This window comes from Triturus cristatus, chromosome 5_2 (genome assembly GCF_964204655.1).
Source record: "Triturus cristatus chromosome 5_2, aTriCri1.1, whole genome shotgun sequence".
In the NCBI taxonomy this organism is placed as follows: domain Eukaryota; kingdom Metazoa; phylum Chordata; class Amphibia; order Caudata; family Salamandridae; genus Triturus; species Triturus cristatus.
In genome coordinates, this window is record NC_140588.1 from 133,767,148 (window position 1) to 133,792,964 (window position 25,817).

Below are 25,817 nucleotides of genomic sequence, written 5' to 3' on the forward strand. Positions count from 1 at the left end.
CATGTTTCACTCTGAAAGGTAGTGTGTGGGTTTAGTGCTTCAATAGGCATAGTCTCTAAATAGATTTCCATAACTGGCTTATCTCACTGTTCTTTTGTTACCCAGGATGAATGACCTGGAGAGTACTGCCTAAAGAGCAACAAGGCCATACCAATGCAGAAAGGGTGCTACACAAACATTACATAGCACAGCTGCCCAGCTCTTCCATGTTCTTAAGATGGAGTGCTGTATTAGTTTGGCACACACAACACACCAGTGATTTCACAAAATGTGGGCATCAACCTGCTCCTGATCATAGCCTAGATCCTGGTGATGGTATTAAGTTGCTAACAAAGCTATTCTGAGCTCTCCAAATTAGAACAAAATACATGTTTATTGCCCAACTCTTGTTACATTGCTGTTATTTATTTGCATACAGCATGTAGGTGGCATCTCAATAACATATGCAAATAGCGGGACTTTGCGGAACACAATTAAAGCAGTGTCAGAATATACAAGCATTTCAAGTCACTTTTCTACCTTAGGGTCTTCGAGATTCGAAGAGGATGCACAAAAGACAGGGTATTCATCAACTGTTTTTTTTTTTTTTTGCAGAGTTTTATATAGCGCGAACTTGACCCGAATCCAATCAGGTATCAGAGCGCTTGACATAGCACCAGGTATGTTACATGAGGACACACATTCAATTCATGTATGTGTTAGGCACGGGGAGATTAAGTGATATGCCCAGAATCACAGGAGGTTTAGCGTCGTTACCGAGACTCGAACCAGTTCCCGCAAGTCTGAGGTCGAGCGCCCTAACCGTTAGGCCAACTCCTCTCCCCATTCTAATTCATTTTATTTCATTTTGATCCTTCAGTGCTAGGCTTTCAGAATTGATCAGTATAACCTATTGCTTCGACCTGCGAAACTATCTTGAGTAGTCTAAAAAGTATTCAAAAGCTGCTGTGCCAAATACGGTTTCCACAGCAAGGCTGAAACATTAAACCCTGCTAGCGCAAACATGTTACTCTACCTTCTCTTTCCATGCAGGTGGTGTCCAGTCAGCAAATGCTGCCCAGCTTCCAATAGCTACTTTTAGCCCAAGCTCATCAATTTTTCATTTTAATCTTTATCGTCATGGAAGAAAAATATTCCATACATTGAACTACAGCATCATGAACTTATTTCCCCACTCACATCAGCTGCTAATTGCTAGAAAATAAATTTGTAGAAACTAAATTCGCTCACTCTGTATTGAGGGTGAGAGATTACCATAAAGGGAACAAAGCCAGACTCAGACCGAGCCTTCTAAATTGTCGAAGAGCAGCACTTCACTACAATGGTAACTGCAGCTCCTTTCAGCAACCATCAGATTTGTTTTCCTTCTATGCTATCTGATATTCTTTGTACTCGGACGTAGCCAGTGTAGACTGATACAATGCCTCTTCAGTGGACGATTCATCTGCAAGAGCTTTCTTTATAGGACACAGCGGGCATTCTTTATCAAGTACAGATGGTTTCTACTTCAAGCTTTTCACAAACCGGGTGAGCACAAAACTGTGTTAATAGCAGAATTTGACTGCTATTTTGTAAATGTGTTTAACCTAAGACTTGTCATTCCACTGAAACGAAGCATCTCTCAGACATGCTCAAATAACACTGGTCTTGGGGGACTTCTCACGCTAGAGTTAGAAAGCAACCTTGACCGCAACAGGTCTAAGCATTAGCCAAGCTTATGTCAGTTCTGTGGTCACAACCAACATGAAAAGTCCATTAAGATTTGGGTTATGCCAGCATCATATCAGAGGGAACAAGGCACAAACTGATGAGATCTGGACGTAATCTGCATGTAACATTTTGTTTTACCAGTGAAATGTATTCTACTTGTCATCATTCAGGTGATCAATGAAAGATGGTGGAAGTCTCACACCTCAGAAGTAAACTAGGCTCAAGTTAAAGGAACTGCTTTTTGAAACAGAAGTACAAGGATCTAAAAATACTTTTTATTGGAGTGTTTTAATTACAGGTCACTTGGTAGCTCATTATCAGTCAAGATGAGTTAACTAAAACGGCGACACAAGTGTTAGATTTAAGCAGGCCGCGTTTTACGTCCTGGCTTGATCGCACATGCTCTGTCTCGAAGAGGTGTTGTGTTCCATCTGTGGGCTTACAGGCCGCCCATATCCTACCATTGGTAAATTTCAGAATCGCTCTTATTTCCTGGATGCTATTCATCATGGTATGCAGGCGTCATGCCCCCTTCTTGTGTTCAAGTCCACGTATCCTTACACTGCTCCCAGTCTGCGGAGCAATTTTCTTTTCTTTGTTTTGAACCATTCCGTAGGAGTACCTGTGTTGTCAGGCCGCATCCCATGGCCACATACCACTAAAACGCTAGTGCATGCACATAAATTAGTGCATTTCTAAAAAGTCCCTAAAACATGACACTTTTTTTTTTTTTTTACACGTTTACACGATCAGATGGTATTGGAACGCTCGCTGCATTGTCCGTCTTGCCGTAGCGCGAATACAAGCCACCAGTTACACTGCACAGAGACATTAGTTTTTGTCCCTGATCCTGCTTCGATTAAGATCTCTTTTTTCCCGTAGTTGCTTGTCCATTCCTCTTATACCCGCTTGCTTCATTGCATGACCTGTCCCCCACTACCTTCCTCGTTGCTGCTTTTATTTTTATTTTTTGCACAAATCAGATGGCACTTGTTCCGCCATCCATCTTCCCATAGTGCTAACACCAGCCGATGGTATTGGAGCACTTTCAATGCTCAACAGTTTCATTACACAATGATACATTCATTTTTATAGGCAGGGGGAAGCACAAGTGATTTGCCCAGAATCACAATTTGTTCAGCCGACCCAAAGATTCCAACTTGGTTCCCATGTGGGTAGCTCCAGCTATTGCACCATACCCTTGCTTCACTTCAAAGCTCCTCAACTGTTTCTCCGTATCACTTCCACATTTGTTCAGCAAGACCACGTCAATGCTTAACTACCACTGGCAAAGCCAACAGATCTAGGCATCGCCCAAGCTACTGGCCTAGTCAATTTGCTTAATTTTAGCCATGCTGTCTAGCAGCACATCTGCTGGTCACCATGGCTGAAAGTCACTGAAAACATTATATGATGCAGGCAGCACAGGCCACGTCATAGTGCTTTTTTATGTTAGGAGGGGCAGGACAATAAACTCAACATGAGAGGCAAAGCTCTGCGTCAGCTCAACATCCCATGATTCTGGGCTTTCAGTAATTTTCAGCCATGCTGAACAGCAGATGCGCCGCTAGACAACATGGCTCAAAGACAGTCACACTGACTATGCCAATAGCTTGGACATAGCAGAGACCTATTGGTTTTCCCAATGCTTGTTTAATTCACTGGCGCTCTATGCATCTGCGGACTGCAGCCTGGCTCAGGTTGTGGCTCGGATTTTGTGTGGCAAAACTAAAGGATCTCCTGGAGCCTCTGAGATTGGCCAGTAGTGGTAGACTGCAAAATATGGATAGGAGTATGTAGGTTACGAGTGACGCTGATTGACAAGGTGTGAGACTGGGTCTGGGTAAGATAGAAAGGTCAGAAGTCAAAAGATGGACATTAAGTGAATAAGCACGAAAACAGCATGTTACAAGTGCAATTTTTCTTGAGGCCAATTTATTTAGCCAATCTATGCAAGCCCTATGCAACAGAACTTACCTATTGGTGCAAGATGGTTTAGCCTCAAATTTACAATATGAAAAAGCACTGTGGGTTAAGTCATTTGGACTTCCTAATTCCTATTATGTTGAATGATATTAAACAGCAGCAAATACCAAATGGCAACATGCCACTGAGATTTTGCTTTTCTGTTAAGGAAAGCACTTGCTTGCCTGAAATTTCAGACAATCAATAGGTTTCTGCAATTCAGATCTTTCAAAGAACAGCAAAGAAGACTACTCAAGACCAGACTGAAGCAGTATTAGCTAGAACTTCCAAAGACACAGTGGGGGATGAATTGGTGGATTGCAGACTTCATGAAGGGGTAAGGTTCCAACACCTGACACTGCGTCCACCTCAAAATGAAGGTCCTAGTAAAGTCCAAATGCAAGCTCAGTAAGACTGCCATCTGCAGGCTTCGTGGTACAATGTGCCAGCAAATAGATGTCTCAATCTTAAGAAGTGCATGCTGACTACAGCAGCATCTACACAACACGAGGGTGGTGGCCAAACTGATGGGCAATCCTGTGCACACAAGAGGCAGTGCCATTAAGGATCCGAATAACTGCAAATTAACTAAGAAGGGTTAGCGAGCTGAACCAACAAGAATTGGCAAAGCACTGGTCTTGCCTTTGGGATCCATTGGCTTTTGCAGTGACCAGCTGTATCATTTTGTAGACAGAGACACGCACACACCGCACATGCTCGCCTACAAAATACCACAGCCACTAATTTTTCCCTTTCTACCTATTGATCCGAGTTGGATCAGTAACAAAGTGAAAAAAACTACCAAAATATATTTAGATGGTGTGGGCTGGTACAAAATATTCAAAGATGGCAGCCCAGGTGTGCACATGTGCAAACACACAGACGGCACTCTGAATGGTTTTAAAGTGCACTAAAGATGGGCATGGCATGCAGTGCCCATGCGAGATGTGGCGCACTGCAATATCCAACTTACGGCAGTGATCAGGGAGCTGCCGAGCACTCACAAAATAAAATACTTTAAAAAGGGAAAAATATTTTAAAAAATATAGGCTGACCCACTAGACACTTGCACTGAAGGAGTCTACTATTTACGCTGATGCACACAGGTAAAATAATAGCTTATGTGTACTGACCTACTGCCCTATGCTGCTGTGGTGGGCAAAAGCAAAATGTGAACACTAAAACAGATCAATGGATGAAGAAGGCAGACTACAAGACCCCTGTAGGAATTTTATGTTGGTGTTTTTTTTAGTTTTTTAAAAATAAAACATGTCTCTGCTAACATCAGATCTCAAAGGCAGTTTGAGACGTATAAATACTAAGTTCGAAGTTGCAACTAGGGAGAAAATAAAAACATCCCCTTAACATCAACTGTGTGGTTTGTTTGGGTGTACAAAGCCCGACAGTCGGTGGTTCATTGCACAACACTGCCAGGTTCATCTGATTTGTTAGCCGCAGTGTGCACCTATGCCCTTCCGTTTCTCAACTTGGTGATTTAACAAGCATTTGAAGAGACAGTTCCATTAGTCAATCAATCAAAGAGTAATATGTCAACCCTAAAGAATGTTCCCAGTAACATTGTTCAAACGGTTCCGAAACAAACAATAACTTTAAAATGAAACAATAAAATCTGACTGGGCTGCAAATAACTGACCTTTCATGGCCAATGACCCACAATCGCTCTGCTTATACCATGCAAGCCTGCTAACCAAATACCTCTGCCCCTTCCTAGAACGGAGCGTTCACCCAAAAAATCAGGACTCTTATTTTGGAAGCAATGCAAGGTCATGCAGTGCAACATGATTTCGCAGTCTCTAGATTACATGAGAGCACAAGCATGAGTTAGACAGGATTATAAATTTTATGGCAGATGCCCAGCTTGTTCACTCATAGCCTATTGGTTAACATTTTTGTTTCGGAAATTAGATTCACAAAAAGGTAGTGTGTGAAAGGGCCTCGATTACCAACAAAGGGGCACTTCAGCGACCGAGTGTCTTGAATTTGTACTTAACTACACCTATGATTCCTGGATTACATCACCTACAAGAGTACTTTCATCAATGTAACAAGAAAGCAGTCATGGAATTAGCTTCTAACCACCAAGTCTCATGATCTGGCTGCCCCAGTAATGTAAGGCGTGAATAAGCCTGTGGATGGCAATCGTGCTTCTGCAATACTTCAGCCTCACCCTTCCCACCTCCCTCTGCCATTTCAGCAAGAAAAGAAATAAAATATAAGGGTTCTGTGGAGAGGAGGAAGGAGCCTGGGTCAAGCAAGTTGTCAAACTTTTAGAGCTTTGCAGAATTCCACAGCTGGGTAAGAGGGTCTCTTTACAGGCGGCAAAGGTGACAAACCTACAACATTCCCAGTTTTCCCCTAGTACAAAGAAAATTGCTAACTTGGGCACTACCACCTGTTCTTGAGCAGGGGAAAAAGAAAACAAGGATTTGCAATGCAATAGATCTCGCATTTGTTTGAGTTTAAGCTATTAGCATTGTAAATGCCAATGCCTTTTATTTATCGGTTTTGCTAATTAATACTTAGATAAAAGGCACTGTCATTTACAATGCCAACAACTCAAACCCTTGTAAATGGGAGAACTATTCAAAGAAGGGGCCGCCATTGTCCCTGCTGCTCGGAAAGTGAAAGCAAGCATGGCGCTGCTGAATGTTGCAGGAAAGTATGTTGTGTCTACAGTAGTAGAAACTCATTAAAGAAAATAGTGCTTACAGATTAAACAAGCATTTGCAATACAATAGGTCTCGCATTCACGCGGGTTTAAGCTGTTAGCATTGTAAAGGACAAGGCCTTTCATTTATGTTTTGGGTTTTAAAACCTAAATAAAAGGCATTGTAAATTACAATAACAACAGCTCAAACTCGCGTGAATGCGAGACCTATTGCATTGCAAACGCTTGCTCAGCAAAGTACCCACGAAATCCGGCTTCTGCTCTTTGCAACTGGACAGGACAGATATTTTGCTCAATCACTCGCTGCTTCTTGGTTGGGGGCTTTAACAGAACCCATTTGAAAGCAGAAAGGCAAGGCTAATTTCAGTGGCTAAGGCTGCTTCGAATGAAGCACAGTTTCATTATGGCTGACGTTTGAAAGTGATTTTTTTTTTGTCGTCATGAAAATACACAAAAGCGAGCTCCTTATGGGTGGCACAATATTGCAGACCCAAACATACCAAAGCTTCGCTGTCTATATATTCCAATTACCAAATGTATACAAGACGTAAACATTAATATTTAAAGGACCCACTCAAAGGTGGCCGAAACTGGAAATACGCGGTAGCATAGTGTTGTCGTCCCCTGACATAGCACTCGCAAGGCATGCGTGGAAGGTCAAAAAGAGGGTGGCCATCTCGGAATAGCGAGATGTGAATTAGAGTGAATAGTGTGTATTAATCGTTCATTTCAGAACTATATAATTTGGAGTCACTTGGACTGATTATTAATAGTTTTAAAATGCATAGAATTAGCCTATCTGTCTCGTGCCTTTCGCTGTCCTTGATCCTTAGTACATTCGTCACCTAATAACCATCTTGGATGGAGGAGGCGTTACCGTGTTAGGAGTCTGCCTGAAGGTCCTGTGTTGTGCTGATGCCGTGCGCGAGCAGAAGCTCCAGACAGGGTGGGCGGAGCCTAAAGGCGACAGGGCAGACACAAACCCCGCTTCCGAAGAACACACACAGAAAACCAAAGACCTAAAAAGACGTACCGTCTAACAACCGAAGTAAAAGGGCCAGTCTTCATGGGAGGTTACAAATGAAGACAGGGCGGTACTAAGGTGGGACTAGCCAGTAACTAATATGGGCGGGGCTTCTATTCCAATACAGCATGCCGCAGAGCAGCATACGTGCTGCCCAGGCTCGACCTAAAAAACACTCCCTTCGAAATGGTGGGCTGAAAAAAGTCCCAAGTAGCCTGGCAAAGGTTCTGAGGAGTGCCTGGATGACTGTGGCCAAACTGCAGGCTGAATGGGGCTGAAGGACGCCGGGGCAAATACCCCGATGGGTCGAATTTGACCTGCCGACCTACAACCCTTTTCATAAAATGGACAATTGCTTGGAAACCTATGATGAGCACGGAAATGGTGATGCACAGGTCTTCTAGTAGAACGGCAATAAATTCTGTTGCTAAACTAAAAGAAGAAAACATAGCTTGAGGCAAAACATTAACATTAAAATACCAGGCCTATCTTCGGCCCCTTTTTTTGCAGTAGGAAAAGAGCAAAACAAACGTTTTGGTATCAGTGTGTCAGCATTTGCAAATACTTAAGCATAAACACACATAGACCTGCTTGGGCAAAACAGTAGAATCCTTTCCCCAAATACATTAAAGCCTAAACAAGAGGAATTGTAAGTGTGACAGGACAGTAGATGGATCTAAACCCGGTAAGCACCCAACATTGACGAAACAAGTAAATCTAGACATGTTAGGCGAGCATTTTTTATTTATATATTTTTTATATAAGTGACAGCACTTTAACTTAAGTGCACTCCTTTTCAGGCGGCTGTTCACGTTATTTGACAACCACTGTCAATCATAATTCAAGACAGCCGTTGGATGATGAGGGTTGACTTACTGACCTACGCTGTAGAGGGAAGAAGCCAAATGTGAATATATATTATATGCATGTATTTAGATTATGAATTTACTGGAAAACACGAGGCCAACATGAACTAAGTCTGCCCACTGGTTCAAAGCAACTCTTCTTACCCGCCGTGCACACACACTGTATCGCCTTAACTGGTCTACATTTGACCCGTAAGTATAATCATTCAAAATTCCATCTTCATCAGCACCTTAATCCAAAAACAATTTTTAGACTCGGGCAACATTTTTAATGTAAACACACAATACAGTGTTGTCATTTTTGATAAGTTTTACATGGGTCTTTTAGAGAGTAATGCCACTGCTGGTTTCAAGTGCTATGAAACCCTGCCTGCTACTTTACACGCTAACCGCCCACATAACAATGGTAGCCGCCCAGGCTTTGCCCATGATAGAATGGATTACAATCTACTACTGAATTCCACCCATCATATTCCATATGGTGTCACAAAAATGATACCTCGCAGAGCATTAAAATTACAGTACGTAATAGCCGCACAATCTCCTTCGGCTTTGTTTCACTGCACTATCCTGGTTTATTTTGTTCTATCATGATACCAATATGCCATGCAACATTTGAAATCTAGATGAAGATTTTGGCAGGAACCAATATTAATCGCAAGTCAAGTACTACAAAGAAGATGATATTGCTTGGAGTCAGTCCACAGCCAGACAGACAGCTGTCCACAAGAGAGAAGAATCAGAAAGCATCGAAAAGTGCTTCAAGACTAAGGTGGACGATGCTAAAGTCGACACAACTGCACACGCAGAATCGGAACAATCTTCCAAGTGACTGGCTCAGACACCAGTTCTGAAACGGAGCAGACAAGTCAATTAGCTGTGGATTTTAAAACAAATTTTGGGGAAGAAGGTAAAATGGTCATTTGGTGCCAATAGAAAACTACAAAAACATATTTATCACGTGCAATGCCTTAATGTTGAACAACTATTGATATACAACACTTTTTCAATCCAGAAACATTCGGAAATCTCAATGGACAACTTTAAGGTAAGATTGAACTCTGGACACACTGTGAATTTACGGGTGAGTGATTAAAAGAAAATGAGACCGCTTGAAGACGTTAATGCGCACACGTTCAACACAAAACAGACAACGGTAAGTAGATGTATTTAAAGCAACGTCTTAGACGCAGGAGGGAAGCTATGATTAGCACCATGAGGCATGCATGTCACCATCACACTGTTCTGATCAAACAGCAGGGCCACTAGATGCTGCCTATTAAGAAGGATTATCTTGGGGACATGAAAGAAATCCTAGTGGACTCTACTAGCGATAGGAAAAAGACATTTGAATGAATTAATAAAAAAAATACTGCTTTGTTGGACAGTAGCGCAGTAATAGAGTTAAGGTCTGCTTTATTGAGGCCTATGCAGGCATTGAAAAGAGTCCAACGACTGACCGAAAAATGTAGTTGACAGGTCAAGGACAACAAGGAGGTAGGGGACATAGTCATCCAAGATCATCTGCCTTGGCAGAAGCCCGACCGGTCGGTCTGCAAAAGGCTGTGGGCTGATTAATGTAATAAAAATGCAATATTGCGTTGACTGCCTTTAAAAACACGCTTAATGAAACAGGCCACTGTATTATACTTGGAGAGCCTACAACTACGTTTATATGCCAGTAAGACGGAAATAAGAAAGAATAGCTGTAGAAAACAGACAAGGTATGTCACAAGCAGAGCCTTTAATTACCAGCACGCGCACGCACCTACTATTTCAGCAGCAGTATCTTGGTCAAGACTATCTCCCACACTATTTGCACATCCTGAGACAGGGCCTCGCATAAAATGGTGCACACTTTCTAAACATTTGTATACAACCCCATATGTGGCCAGTTAGGCCCCCTTCAAGAGTTGTCACGTGTTTTGGAATGGCGTGAGCAATCCCCATTCATTCATCCATTCATTCGCATTTTTGCTACTGTAAAAAGGTTGGCAACCGTGCAAACTTTACAATACCTGAACGCCGATACTGGATTTTAAGATTAGCCTGAAAAGGTGGTTTCACGGACTCTCACTCAAAAACTTTGCACTGCTGGAGGACTGAGATGCAGTGGAGTGCTGGCTGTGTGGCTCCAGCTGTTTGCTTTGACTTCCAGTGCACAAGTCTTGTAAAAGGAAGTGGGGGGACTAACCAAGTTAGTCAGTATGCGCGAAGTGTGACATTGCTTGTGGAATCACTGGAAGTGACATCACAAGACTGACATCAGATATTAAGACCTCGCACCTGTTTATCAGCTATATCATGAGTACATTTAAGAGCGTTGTGAGATTTAACAAATTTGATTTTGTGTCGGAGATGTGCCAAAAAAGTGTGGCACCAAAAAAATGTTGCAACCCTGACGCAAAATCTGGGTCTCAACTAATACTTTTTTTCTTTTTAAATCCTGCCACAAAGATGGAATAGTAATAATGGGAAGATAAGTTTGGACCGTAATGCTTTTGCTGGAAAGATCTGTGTTTTGTGTTGTCCTAGATATGAATCAAAGTAGTATAGAAGGTTAATGTGTCTCCTGCAAAGCACATCATGTAACATCCAGATGATAGATTTTTATTACTGCTTTCAACACAAAGATCCCTTTGCAACATGCAGGTCAAAAAATGTAATCCTTTTAATATAACAGAGGGCTATGAAGGACATGCAACTTCTACACCTTGTAACCCTCACTGTGTTATGTAACACATCCTGCACGTTGATTTACATATTTTATGATTTATTGTCAATGTACACTGTGTATGTTACGTAAAGCGCTCTGACACCCTGTATTGGGATGAGAGGTGTTATAAAACAAATAAAATAGCGCTATTTGTTTACATTCTGGGACAGACCAACACATTTGACATTCTTACAGTGCATGCAGTCCAGGGACTGAACAAAGTCTAAAGCATGCCACTGTTGGAAGTGATAAGCTGTGTGCTTTTGTTTCTCCTTCGTTGCATGTGTATTTTAGAGTGAGTATCCAGGCCGAATCCAGTCAGGATACTGTTCAAAAGGAGGCATGATGGCCCCTTAACCATGGCCTTTCTTTGGCTCAGCTGGAGGTGGAAAGAAAAAAGCTTCCCCTCTGTCTTGTGTTGCTGCAGGGAGTGGAAAGCAGACAAAGTGCAGACGCTGCTGAACGTGTCCGGTGTCTGAAAATTACACCGGGACAAGTTCAACATATTTCTGTGGGGCCCAACTGCTTGGCAGGGTGGACGGCGTCCGCCCTGAGAAAATAAGGCAGATGCAGTGTACCCTCGACTTGTGCCTGGTCGACTTCATTCAGATGGAGTTCCAGCTCTGAAGCTTACTGGATTATGGACTTTGAAAGACTTTGGGCAGTCGTACGGTGTGATATTTAGACGTCCTTGCCATACCAAGCTCTAATTCATGCAAATGTACCTAATGTCTAATGCTGCTGCAAAGAACAAATATATCTACAATGGAATTAAGGTCTACCCCAGCATGTGTTCTCCTCGCACCTAGCCAACCAAAAAAATTCAAAAATAGCAGGTCCATTTCCATCAAAGAAACATCGAAATACTGAATTAACAGTGAAACGGGTACTTGTGTTAAAGTATTTAAAGTTCAGTGGGCGAGCAAGCCTGTGCAGAGGTGACTGCCCAATGAATGTCACCCACCCTGCACTATATCTTCTGAGCAGGTATGATGCACACGTGCAAAGCGTTGAAAGCGACCAGCAGTGCTTTACTTTTAATGGGAAAAGACAATAGGGTTGCTATACAAGCAGTAGTAGAGTACTACCACTTTTTAGCCATCTCAACAAAGGTGTCAAGGCTTGGAATGGAATAAAATACTTCCTTTTAGCATGCACCCATCTGGTGTACATAGGACACCTTCCAGTAACTCTTGCTCACAGGTGGTCAGAAGTAGTACACACATTATTCCCCCATGTGAAGATTACAACAGTTTCTTAGGTTTTACGGTTTCTCTAGCCATTCCAAAAGCTGTTCCCGCAGGAAAGTAAATGCTATGGACTTAGCAGATCACAAACTGTGCTCCACTTTGACCACACTGCACGCTGTGATAGAATCTGGTGGAGAGTGGTTAACTGTTAATCAAAAATTAAAAATAATCATCTTGATAAACGCACAGATTTATGATAATCTCAAAACACTCAGGTTCCAAGAACAGAACTACTGATCTGCTGCTTCATTAACCTCTAACCCTAGTGAGCTGCAACCAAAGTGCCATATCCTCCAACAGTATTTTCTTGCTACATCAGCACCACACTATCCAGCACCAGTGAAACCAAAACCAAGCTTCAACAAATATAACACAAGGGGCGCCAAATGGAGGTAAGTCAATGCCCACCAACAACAAAACACAAAAATAGTAGTAGGACAAATGTTTTTAGGATAATATAGAATATTCTGGACCCAACCGCTAAATGGCAGAATGATGCACAGCATGTGAATCCAGAAAATTCTTCATGCTGCAAAACTACACCGTTGGCTGTGTGAAAGTTCTTCCTTGCAGTATATGTGCTCCGTTCCACCACGCTGTCTCTTCTTCTATCTTCTACGTGACAACCACCAGACCTTCCCAACTCCCTGTTGCTTGTGACCATTGATTCTGTAACCATTCCTGAAATGGTCTCATGTGAAGTGTTGTGTTTTGTTTGATATTAACGTAATGCAAAAAGCCATAATTCCCGGCAGCTTCCCCAGCGTCCTCACCGTCAGAGCTTCCCACTTCTGGTAGAGTTGTGTCTCCTTCAGAAGTGCCATTAGTCTCTTCTAGCTTGAAAAAAACTTTTCTTTGTATTGAATTTATTCTTGCACCCAAGAATATTTTCTCTTGGGCTGGTTTGGGCGAATACTTCTCAGCAAATTGAGAACCCAGTTGAAACATCATTATCACCAGTTGCATGTGCTCTTTGCATTTTTGTATGAATCTGCTCTTACCAGCCAATCATCCAGATAGGAACAGACGTGTATTCTCTGCCTCCGCTGGAGTGCCGCCACTGTTGCTAGGCACTTTGTAAATACTCTTGCGCTGACTTTATTACAAAGGCCATAACTCTGAACTGGTGGTGTTCTTCGTTTACGATCAATCTGAGGAATTTCAGGTGACTTGCATTCATGGGAATATGTTAATATGCATCTTTTAAATCTATTGTGTCCATATAATCCCCAGTTGTATTTGTGGTATAACCTCTTGCATTGTAGTCATCTTGAATTTTTGAGTCTGTATGAATTTGTTTAAAAACCTGAGATCTAGAATTCGGGTGAGCGACCAATCTACTTTTGGCATTAAGAAATATGTAGAGTAGTTTCCCTTATTTCTTTACAGTCTTGCTACTAATTCAATAGCCTCTTTTGTCAGAATCTTCTCCCTTCAGTAGGAGGGCTGTTCTTATTTTGAATGTACCTTTCTTCTTGGACCTTTGCTTGGAGGTACTTTGACTAATTCTGTGCAATATCCACATTGTATTAGTTTTACAACTCATTTGTCTGTGGTGATGTTTTTCCACACCTGGAAGAGATTCCTTAATCTGCCTTCTACTGGTGTTGAGTGTAGGAGCTCTTGTATTTGAAAACGTGAAGCACTCTTGGAGATTAGTTGAGTGTCGTTTGTAAACTCTGAAGAGTCACTTGCTTGCTCTGTAGTTGTCCTCTTCCGCGTGGACGTCCATGAAAGGACTGTTTACCTTGTTTATACTGCCAGCCTTGTGATTTCTGTTTGTTTTGACTTGCTACCTCCCTGAAATGATTGCATTTTTGGTGAGATGTTTCTGTCTGAAAGGAACCCTTTCCTGTAAGTCTTTGTGATGGTATTGATTCCCTGCTCATTTTTTCTCTGAACATCAGAGCCCCCAATGATTTTGCAGTTCTATTATCCCTTTTCAATTGATTCAGGGTCTCGTCTACTGCACTCACGAATAGCTGTTCTCCATTGAAGGGTGCATTTAGTATATTAGTTTGCACCTCAGGCTTAAAACCTGAGAATCTTAGCCAGGCATGGCGTCTCTCTGTGACCCTTATCATCTGCCTTCCTAATGTTTCTGCTGCATCCAATGCCAATTTTGAACAGGTGTCGGCGATGTTTATACCATCCTCCACCAGGTGTACTGCCTTACTTTGGTACTGCTCTATGAGATGTTTCATCGGCTCCTCTATTTGTTAACAATATTGGTATGCATGACACTTTAGCAGTGCATTATAGTTTGCAATGTGGCATTCAGTTGCAGCCTTTTCACCTTTCGTCCAGTCAGGTCCATTCTTTTGCACTTCTTATCTGGAGGAGGTCTTGTGGTGCTTGGGACATTGGCACTTTCCCTGGCTGTAAATGCAATGATTGGATCTGCCAGGACAGTTCCTTTGATATAACTTGGGTCCTTAGAAGAATGTTTGTACTTCTCCGCCACAGGAGAGGCTGCCTTACATGTAGGCTGCGCCTTTGAAGACCCCCTTTCCATGATCTAAGACACTTCGGAGCATTGGTCAAAATTGGCTCCTTGACTGTGTAGGCAGGGGAGTTTCTAGGAGAAAGCATGCTTGTTATTTTTCTTCCAGCTGTACTCCACCTCTCTCTTCTGCCTTCTTTATTACCTAATTATATATACCAATATCATCAGGTGGTGATGGCCTTGAAGGGTATGTGTCTATCCCTTCTACTGGTGAGTCGGTTTCCTGATCTTGCCAATCTATCACCTGGTATTTTGAAGCCTCAGAACCCTGGAAATCTTGTTCTTTCTCCTCATCTTCGAATATTTCTTGTTCTTGGTCTCCTTGAGGCCCGGAAATTAGAGGTGTCTCTAGTTCCTCAAGTTCTTCGTCCCTTTGCGCCTTCGAATTCGAGAACTTGCTCAGGATTCTGGACTTCCTAAGTCCTTCTTCCTTTGTAGGATAGTGGCCATTTTGGCCTCGAGTAGTCTTTTCTTTTCAATCTTGGGCTCTTTTTGTTGGTTGTCGAGATCCTCATGTGTTCGTTTTGTCAATGAATCTTTAGAAGACTAGTTCATTCAACCGTGTCGTTCAGTCTTCGACTTCATGTTTCGACGTAGATGCGGCCCTTCCTTGACCATCTTTCCAAATCTTGGATTTTTCAGGTGTCTCTACCACTGCTGTGTCCTTTCCGAAGGATCCTAGGGTATTATCATCTTTGAACACGCTTGTGGTCGTCAAGTGCTTTGACACGACTCAGTTTGAGCTATTACACTCTGATTTTCGTTTCTCGGTTACAGACTTTAAGACACAGAGTCCCTTACCACGGATTTCAACATATTTCTGCCCGCTCGGTAGGCGTCCACGATCTGGATGTTGGCCTCTAGGTCCCCTTCTGGACCTTCGGTGACCTTCTCCTCCTCGTCGCTGGATAGATCCAAATCTCGTATAGACTGTGTGCAATGTTGGCCCTGCATTGTATGGTGGGCTGTTCTCTATCATGGTTTTACCCTCAGAGTCTTTGGGACAAACACTGAACAAGCGTTAACAATCTTCACTACGGTGATCTAACAGCAAGCAGAGGTTGTAGACTGGGTGCTAGTCCTTCTCTGCAAATTTGTGGTGGCAGTTTTTGCAAAACTGGAATGGTGTCCTCTCCATCACAGAGTATAGATAGCCCCCTGCAAGCACATTATCCGTATCCATCACTGAAAATGCCTTGTCCTGGAACTTCTCCGGTATCTTGCTTTAATGACGCCTTCGCTCCAGTGTAATTCCACCAATTCTTTTCAAATTTTCATTACCTTTCTTCTTCAAGTCATTGGAGATTCTCATGCATGCATCCAGACTGTGAGAAGTTGGCCTGGTATATGCTGTTCACTATTTAAAGTGGACACCTTGCACCAGTACAATTCGACTTTTATGGTAGTAGGTTTAAGACAACCTTTCAAGAAAGCTATCCTAGTGGTAGCTGTGGAGAGCATATAATCTCTTGAATCACTAAATGAAAGGACACCACACAGGTATATATATCAAATATATATGTATTTATTACTAACAACTCTCTGCTAATCTCTTTATGAGATTAGAAGTCAGGAACATATGCATAAATCAACGTTTCACAATAAATTAAGCACAAATATGGCTAGGGCCCTAGGGGCGTACAAGACCATATACTAAAAAAGAAACTTAAGAACAACGACTTGCAAAGGGACAGGACCTAGGGCCTTCAGAAGCGCTGGGGCCTCACGAAACCACCCAAGGCAGGTAAGTAAGGGACCCACGGGAGACACATGCAGTGTGAGAACACAACCGCGAATCCCTATTGACTTCAATGGAGCAAGTCGCGATTGGAAATTAAGAGTTTTAGGATACTTCGGGAGAGTCTACAAGCAAGTCACTTACAGGGTAAGTAGTTCTAGAGCCAACACCCACAGGAGCACCGTAGTGCTGGCGTTACCTTACCCAGGGAAGCCGGGTGCATAGGTGTCTTTTGGTGTCGGGTCGCGGCGTTGTTTTCAATGGGAGCCAAAGAAGACTTGCTGCTTGTGAAGACAGGGGAAGTGTCCGGTGGAATCCAAGGCTGGATTCAGAAGAAGGAAGACCTGAAAGCAGAGGGGACAGTGTTCAAAGTCACTTGGCAGTGACCCGGGGCAAGGAAGATGGATGCCCACAGTCGTCGGGTGATTACAGGTGATCCACGGGTGTCTTGACTCTTCAGCCACGAGGTCCAGGAGGCGTCGACGACGACCAGGAGCTAGATTCGGCGTGTCCCACGAAGTCTGCAGCTTACTGCGGTGTCGGTGACCAGATTGGAGCCAACAAGCCTTGGTAACAGCAAGTCTCGTGGAAAGGACAAAAAGTCAGCGGTGCAGACCGGCAAGGTCTGAGGGACTCACCCAGCAAGGGTAAGTCAGGACAGGCCTGAAGCAACCAGGGGAGCCCTTTGGAACTGTAGAAAAGTCTTCAGGGGACCCACAAGCCAACCGGCAAGGGATCGCGAAGACGCCTCAGGAGGATCCACTCAACAGGGCCCCACGGTCACTCGGGACGGGATAGGCCTCTGATCTTCGGAGGGATTCCTGTTCGAGGCTTGGACCACACATGGCCCAAAGCACAGGTTCGTAGAACGCCGTGAAGGGGTTGCACTCGAAAATAGTGCACGGTACCCAGGGATTGCGGTTAATCGTCACTCATGGGGTCCACTTGCCTCAGCGTCGCTGGGGACTCACGATGGCCTTGGAGAAGTCAGGAAATCCTCTTCCTGGGCTGCAGGGGCTTCGGGCTCCGGCGGGAGCGATGGAGTTTGCGACCGTTGATTGCAAGATTTGGTGCCTACCAAGCAGGGGAGTCACTCCTTGACTCCAAGGGAGAGTCTTCAGTCTTCCAAAGGTAGTGGAATGTCGAAGGTCTGGGATTCGTCTTCAGAGCGTCGTCCAGGGGTATCTAGTTTGCAATGGCAAGGGTTCCCTAACTTATACTGGAAGGAAGGGAGGGACTAGCTCTATGACCCCACCTATGGGAGAGTCAGGGGAGTGGGTGGCTACACCTACTTCCCTTTTATGCAGTTTCGCGCCAGAGCAGGGGCAGGTAGCCCCTGAGCCGGTTTGAACTGGTGTATGCACACAGGAACCTACTGCTCCCCCAGTGCAGGACTTCAAAGCACTCTAGGAGTGCACCCACCCAGCCCCAATACACTAAACCCTGTCTGGGAGGTGGTCACATCTCCCTGTGACAGGATACCTATTGTTGGGCTTCCTCCACTGCGAGTTTCGGTCATCAGCAGGCGGGCAGCCCAGTGTCTGACTGGTGGCATCCATTTTGTGATGCCAAGGCTCTTCAGGATTCTACCGTGTTTCCACAGTAGGTACAGGTCTATCCCTCTAGAAGGGTGGGATCATACTCCCACACCAGTTACTGGTGTGGGGGAATGATTCCAAAGCATTTGACACCAAACACGACATGTTTTGATGCAGCCATCCCAAAGTTAGCATTTACCGCAAGGTTATAATGCACTTAAGAGTATATGGGTTGACCGCGTTCACAAACAGCCCCAGAGAATGGACTCTGAGAGCTTCAGAGGGGCCCTGCTCAGGCAGAGGCACCCCCTCACATGGAAACCAAGCACCCTGCCCTCAGGATTCATAGGGCCTGCCTTAGGGGTGACTGATAGGTTTAAATGTGTGTGCAGGAGAGATATAGTGAACCTATATCTCAGTGAGGAGTGCTAGCACCACCTCACCGAGGCTGCAGTAGCAGGCCTGTGGTGTCAGATTTAGTCTGCTTCCCAGGGGTAGCATAACACATGCTTCAGCCCCTGGTAAGCCTGTGAAGTACCTATGCCCTTGGTACCTAAGGTACCATATACTAGGGGCTCACAAGGGACCACAGTATCCAATCACTAGTGCACCTAATGTGCACATCATGTCGTTTAAGGGAGTATGCAGATAGGCTGGGGTCCTGGATAGCAGGATCCCAGCTACACTAGTCAAAAACCATCAAAACACCAGGAAAAAAGTGGGGGCAACCATGTAGTCAGATTCCACCTTCCTACACAGACCTATATCGGAAAATAAAAATCTGAATATGGCGATCAAAGGTGGGAGCTTCTGGAGGAAGCAAGACAATATCACAAGGGGCACCAAATGGAGGTATGTCTGCACCCACCAACCATATAACAAAAAATTGTAGAAGGACAAACGTTTTTGGGAGAAGATTCCAGACCCAAGCACTAGATGGCAGAATAATGCACAGCATGTGAAACCAGAAAAGATTCACGCTGCAAAACAAGTGGATGACCAGTAAGTTTTGAATAGTTATCTGCACAATCACTGCTAAAACCAAGGCCTGCTCACTATTGGTGGTGTTTCGTGTAACAGAGATTGGCTAGTCTGCTGCCAAACCCACCCCCCCCACCCCCGCCCCCATGTCAGCATTAGTAATAAATGACAGGCAAAGGGATTAAAGTTGCCCACAATCAGCGAGTGGCAAAGCCACTTTGAAATGGAAATGTCTCCTTGACATTGATCAGAGACGCATCCAAGCCCCAGGCAAGGACACAAAAGAGCCCTGGGATGCAAACACTGATGTGTCCAAGGTTTTTCTACTTTTTCAATTTTACAGAAAGGGCAAAAGGCAAGCAGTTTATTTTAACACTTATATCCTGAAATCTTAATGCACTGAAATATTACAGATTAGCTATTAAACCATGATCACAGCCAACACAAGGTTTGTTTTGTTTCCATACTGGAAATCTGCTAGGTTGACACACTGCTGCAGGAGAAACATCCAGAGGGAGTGACAGAATGTGGTCACTCGAATGTTCGCTCATAAGGAAGTTACACAAATGAACCAAAGTGATAGCTTTTCAAAGACCACTGAGAGGGTGAGACAGTTCAGACTTGATTGATTTTCATCAGAGATCATTCAGGCAAATCCAACCAAGTCTTGCCATATTACCAAACTAACATACGTGATTTTGAAGATGCTGACAAATGATATTAAAACTTCCTCTGGGCCATACCAAACTGGACTCTCTTCGCCACTAGAATTTTCAATACATCTAAAGGAACCTGTGACTCCTTAAGCAACCATCACATGCTGAGCTGATGTAGTGAATGAGGCACTCTTGTGGTTTGGCACCCTATGATGACCTTCGACTACCATCATTTTAATTGACTTTAGTGTGTCATTTTACCCTAGCCTTAATGTAGGACGGTCCTACATATGCCTGCTTCTCTTCTTTCTTGTAATCTTGCTGTCTATCAGTGGGAGCGGTCACGGAGTAAATGTTAATGTAAATCCAGTATTTGTAAAGCGTACAGCTACCCGTAGGCATCCCGGCACTGAGGCCGTCGGGAAGATTAAGCGAGTTATTGCCCAGAGTCACATGGTGCTGGGCTGACCTGCCACCGGTGCTGGGGATTGAACCGTGGTCCCCAGCATCCGGCGTCAGTCGCCCTGGCCGCTGCGCCACACCTCTTCCCTGAAAGCCCAGTCTTGCCAAGAATAGAAGGTGTGGGATGTGCATTTGAAAGCGTGAGAGGGAGAGAGAGGTGTGGAATGTACTTTTTGGTCTCGAAGTGCAGTGTTGTGAACGGTGGTGCACACATGTGCTCAGTGTTGTATATTGAGAGGTAAAGTATGTGATGCTATAAGCAGTTGTGCAGAAATGTGCATTGTGTTGTACATTGGTGAGAATTATGAAGTGTTTACTATTGGCTTTTACATGGCCTCATGTCATCTTGTTTTCTGGCTTTGCCTTGTTGCAGTTTTTCTGCATGCACAGCATTGCTTGCAATTGTTTGGGTTATTCACATTCAAGGTCTTTCTGTTCTTCTGAGCGATTGCTTTTGTTTAATGTACTCTGGAAGGCTTTGTGGGAGCTTTGTCAAGATAGAGGCTGGAAGATGTGAGAATGTACACCTTTGCCTCGGAGTCAAAATACAGGAGCTTGGCCAGCCTCCGTCTTGGCCTTGACGCAGACTGGTACAGCCAGCTTGGTTTTTTCTAATGAGAAGGGGGCGAGGTTTTCTAGAAGCTTCGCCTCACGTTGAGTAACGATATTTAAGCTGGGAACCTTCGAGGGCCAGATGGAAGTTCACCACAGAATAGACGTATTGCTGTGGAGGTGACAGAACTGGAGTCCTGATTGAACTCCTTCCTGGGCTGTTGAAGGGCTTCCCCAGCTCGAGTTGGCAAGGATGATGCAAATTCAATCGGTGAGGTGTTCCTAACCATTTTGTATATATTTTCTACTCTTTGCTACTTGTATATACTGCATTTTATTTTAACTGTTCATTTGAGTCACTTGATATATGGGAATCTGCATTTACTGATATTCGGCCTACCTTTCTAAAATATTGCATTAATAAACTTGTGTGTTATTTTAAATGCACCTGAATTTGTTTTCTTGCCTCGCCTAAAGGGAGTGCTGCGTCTTTTCCTCGTCTTTAGGGAGCGCTGATCAAAGTGTATTATTTAAAGTTGCAGTGGTATATTTGCCTCCAAAGTTAGAGTGCAGGGTGTGTCCTTTTAGCGAAAAGCACATTCATTACAGGTGATGGGCTGAGATGACCTACCATGTATCAGATTTCTAAGCCACAGGGAACAAACTAGCTAACGCAGAGGCAATGGCAAAAAGAAAACAATGTGCATTAATGCTGAAAATGACACCCCTGTTATGAGTACCATTTGTAAAATCCACCTTTTTGAAAATATTTATAGGACAATGCATTGATCTAGATGATCTTTTTAATCAAGAGTTACATTCTTGTCAGTCCTGTGGGAAAGATTATTCCACGCATTTAAACTTTCTACTCCGGTCTGTTTTGAAACTCTACATTTTCGTCATTTTATTTGGTCAATGAGAGTTTCATCAACACTTCAAGCCCTTACCTTTGATGTTTGTCGGAGCCACCTCAAGTATTCCGTGAAGGTGTCAAAGCAAATGTAATACGTCTGGCTCTGAGGTCCTGAAGAGCTGAAAGCTAAACAGTGCTGGTGCTTTTTCACTTCCTCTACCTACAAAACAAAAAAAAACTATTTTCAACCTCATTAGTAGAAATAGCTTGGTCATATGAGTAACTGCAATGTTGTAACACAACCCTTCAAATTAAAAAGCCATCAGAATTCAAACCATGGACTACAGTTCACATACAGACTGTAGGAAGTCAATGTTACAAGCAATGGTAATATGGCAGCAAAAAGGAAAACAGAACTGTGTTGACAATACCAGAGACACTACCAATTCATACTCAATCAGGATGAAAATGTGAGTACTTCTATTGAAATCGCATGTTAAGTTGGTATCAAGGGAAGTTGTACGTTTGGGCTGACAACTGTCAACTTACTGAGGAAGAGCTAGTATGGTCTGTTCAAACACAATCTAAGTCAAAAGCTTTCGCTGAGATTGCACAAACCATCCAGGTGACCGGGAACTATGTTTAAGAATTGGGTCAGTCAGCCTTTAATTTCAGTGCCAGTTTTACATCTATTCTTTCAGAGAGGTCGATGGATCTTCTAAGACTCAAAGAGACATCGACAAGCACAGAGATAATCATTAGGCTAACCCAGTGATGGAGCTGATCTTGCCCATCCTAGACCTCATGTGTTGGTGATATGATGGTACAGTAACATCACATATGTCCTGGCACTGTGGGGCAAATCTCAATCCGGACAGAGGGAGTAATTCCTCAAGACAGCATGACAACAAGGCCCCCTACTATGAAAAAATTATTTGGGATCCTAGTAATGTTAACAAGAAAAATTGGCAATTTACAACCACAGAACCAGCATCATCCGGATGCTCCAATGCTATATTCAAGCTAGATAGCAATCTCATACCTAAAATAATGCAATAAGGAAAACCAGAAGCAAGATCATACGTTTCATGCATCCCACCGGTTTCTGCACAAGTCACTGCCAGCACTCACTCAGAACAATGTGTGGGAGAGAATATATGCAACTTGGAAAACACAGGATCTTCATTTCAGACCAATCAAATTGATGATCAATGTATTGGATATACCAAGCACATAATGGGGACTTAAGAAGGAAGCACCTGAGCAAACAGAGAATTGATCATTTCAAATGGATCTTGAAGGAAGAAACACATGATGGCCTACAGGTGCCATCTAAATGACTGGGAAAAATGCAATGTGGATGCTAACATCAGGCGCTAGTTAAGTAAGTTAGCCATCCTAGGAAGAAGGTCGACTTTAGAGCAACAAGCTTGAAATCTGACCACCAGGATGTGGTTGATTTATTGCAAGTTCAGGAAGGAATATAAATACACATGGCATTTAAAGATGCATCAGCCTATGAATTTCACAAGCTTAGCTGGATTATCACTGAGTACGTTTCTTATTTAACGGGTAACTCTTAAACATTAACAGATTAGAAAAACAATGTGGAAACAACATTATTTGGTGCGCTAACTTTAAGACAAGACACCCAAAATAAGGAGGGCAAGTGACACCACCACAGTACTCACTTAGTTTAGAACGGGTGGGGCTAAAATGGTGCAGGACAATTATGCATTATATTACATGCCCCAATCATTTCACATCAAATGGTTGTCACTGTAATTTGTGTAGTGCTCTTGCACCTGAGAAGTTGCCTCTCCGTGATATTATCTTATCCAAGGATTGCGGATTAGAGCTTCTACTTTAAATGGTGTACTGGTGTGTTACATTTTAATGCAAAAAGTTGTGTTATGAATGAGGGCCAGAGATGTAATCCGATCTTGTCACTGTAAATTGGCACGACTGTTTTAGGTAATAGTGGCAAAAATGTTTTTGGGTAATCTCAAAAGCAGATGTTTTAAAATATATATAAAATAATTCAAACAGTCCAAGAAACAATGATTTCAGGAACAAGCTGGTAGAACTAATCCCAAAAGCAGAAAATGTACATTTACAATGCCTCGAAGCTGTGTCACATTTTGACTCTGCTCAATCCAAGGGTCACCTATAGGCTACGTGACACAGGAGTCAAATCCTTAGCTGTAGACTGGATCCAGGTCTTACCAGGAAGTGCCCTAGCAGTAGTTCTATCCCCTTTCCATTCCAAAAAACAGGGACGAGTATTGCAAAGTTCCCCTGGGACCGAGGGGCGAGCCCCAACTCTTGGATGCTTATGCTGCTCCTTGGACAGCTCTTTTCTGAAACTATGATAATACGCTCCTTTAAGAAAACCAAGGATACCAAACCTGCCAACCGCTTGATGGCACTATAGCGGATTCTAGAACTATATTTCAAAATGGTTTGACATTGGGGGCAACGGAGAAATCGGGAAACACCCATAACCCTTCACTCTGATCAAACTGGTTTGAATTTTAGATGGATGTAACCCAGATCAGTTGACTGGGGTGGATGTATGATTTATTCAGCAATCCATTCATCATTTGTTTGCGTAGCACTTTCCACCCTATGTGGGATGGGTATGCCCAGATGTGGGTCCCTTGCTCACTGTGCCACTGGATTCAAGCTAGCCTGGCTGATGAAGGGTAATACCCAGAAACTGGTCCCAGGATGCTTGTTTCCGGTCCTGGGAGGACCTGGCTTGGCAATTCAGTCTGGACTGTTCCCATGAGGCACAGGGTCTAGACTGAGTTGCATATGGCTGGGTCTAAACTGGGGTGGCATGGTGAGCAAAATAACGATGGATTTAACCCAGATCACTTGACTGGGAGTGAATGTATGATTTATTCAGCATTCCATCCATCACTTGTTTGCGTAGCAGCATTCCATTTGGTCATCCACCAGGTGGTCATTTATACCAGGATCACCTCCCATTTAGGCCATTATGGTTTGCAATTTATGGGTGTTGCACGATTAAGACCAGTCCATTGATCCACAGATACATCAGTTTTCTGAGAAAAACCCTGCCATTCCTCAACACAAAAGGCAAGTGCATGATTATTCAGGGACCTATATTCTCAAGGGTGGGCTTTAGTAATGAGTTGTACCTGAACTTTAGCAAGTTTCTCCTAAGCTCCGGATTGAAGAGAACATTGCCACACGTCACACACATGCGTACACTGGCTTTACTAGATTTGTACCACTTAAAGCTTTTGTTAAGCAAAGTTAAAGTCTACTGCAGGACTGCTGAAAATAAATATCCATCCTTGCGGAGCTCTGGTCATTTAAAGCATTCTGTCTTGCTCTACTGGAGATTTTATTAAACCCAAAAAAGTGACAAAGACTGAACAAGGAGCTTGGAACCAGGACAAGGCAGCAAAGTCACCCCAGCATTAGAATGAAATCAGTTGGTATGTGTTAGACCTGGCATCATTGGCATGAGTCTCTCCTCCATTTTTTCTGTTTGCCTCCTCTGTTTACGATGTTTTTGCTGGATTATTGCTTTGGGCACTGTGCCACTGCTGATCAGTGCCACAGTGCAAGTGCTCCCTATGCTAAATTGTTACATTGATTGGTGTTACCATGATTGGCTTGGTTGACTTACTGTTCAGACCCTAGTCTAGTGCACTGCGTGTGCCAAGGGCGTGTAAGTTAACTGCTGCTGGTGGGCTTGCAGCACTGGTTGTGCCACCCATAGAAGCAGCGTGCAAAATGTGTCTCAGGCCTGCCACCGCGGCGCCTGCGTGCAGTCCCTGACTGCCATGTCGACTTGGTAAGGAAACCTACTTACCAGTCTCTAAACCTTCCCTTTGCCACATTTCAGACACCTCTATGGTAGGCCCTAGGGCAGGGTGCATTGTTGGTAAAAGGTAGGTCATGCCCTGATGTGTGTGGCATGACCTAATAGTGAATTACAGCCATTTTCGTTTATCACTATTGAAGGGCTACCTGCCTCCAATAGGCCAGACTGGGCAGACTGATTATTAACTCCATTATAATCTATCTGACTCAGGGAGCATGGTAGCAAGTCGAGTTTAGTATCCCTGAACTCAGAATTTAATAACGCACCCTTTAGGATGGATGGGTTTTAAATTCTATGTTTGAAAATAGCACTTTTAGAAAGTGGCTATTTTCTTGTCCAACTATCTACCGGTCTCTGCTGGTTTGGTGTGTGTGTCAGGGGCTGGGTGGCTCCAGAGGTCTGAGTGAGTCAGTGTGGGGTGAATGGGGCGTTTACACGTAGAGTGAGGG

The 25,817-nt window shown here is 43.6% G+C and overlaps 1 protein-coding gene across 1 annotated transcript in view; it reads right to left on the minus strand.

Moving 5' to 3' along the window:
* The window catches only part of PHLPP1 (PH domain and leucine rich repeat protein phosphatase 1), a 520,000-nt gene that overhangs the window by 302,868 nt on the left and 191,315 nt on the right, over positions 1–25,817 (minus strand). The window contains exon 3 of the mRNA XM_085606901.1: positions 21,601–21,726. Within this exon, the coding sequence (XP_085463027.1) occupies positions 21,601–21,726 (126 nt within the window). The remainder of the gene's footprint in view (positions 1–21,600; positions 21,727–25,817) is intronic.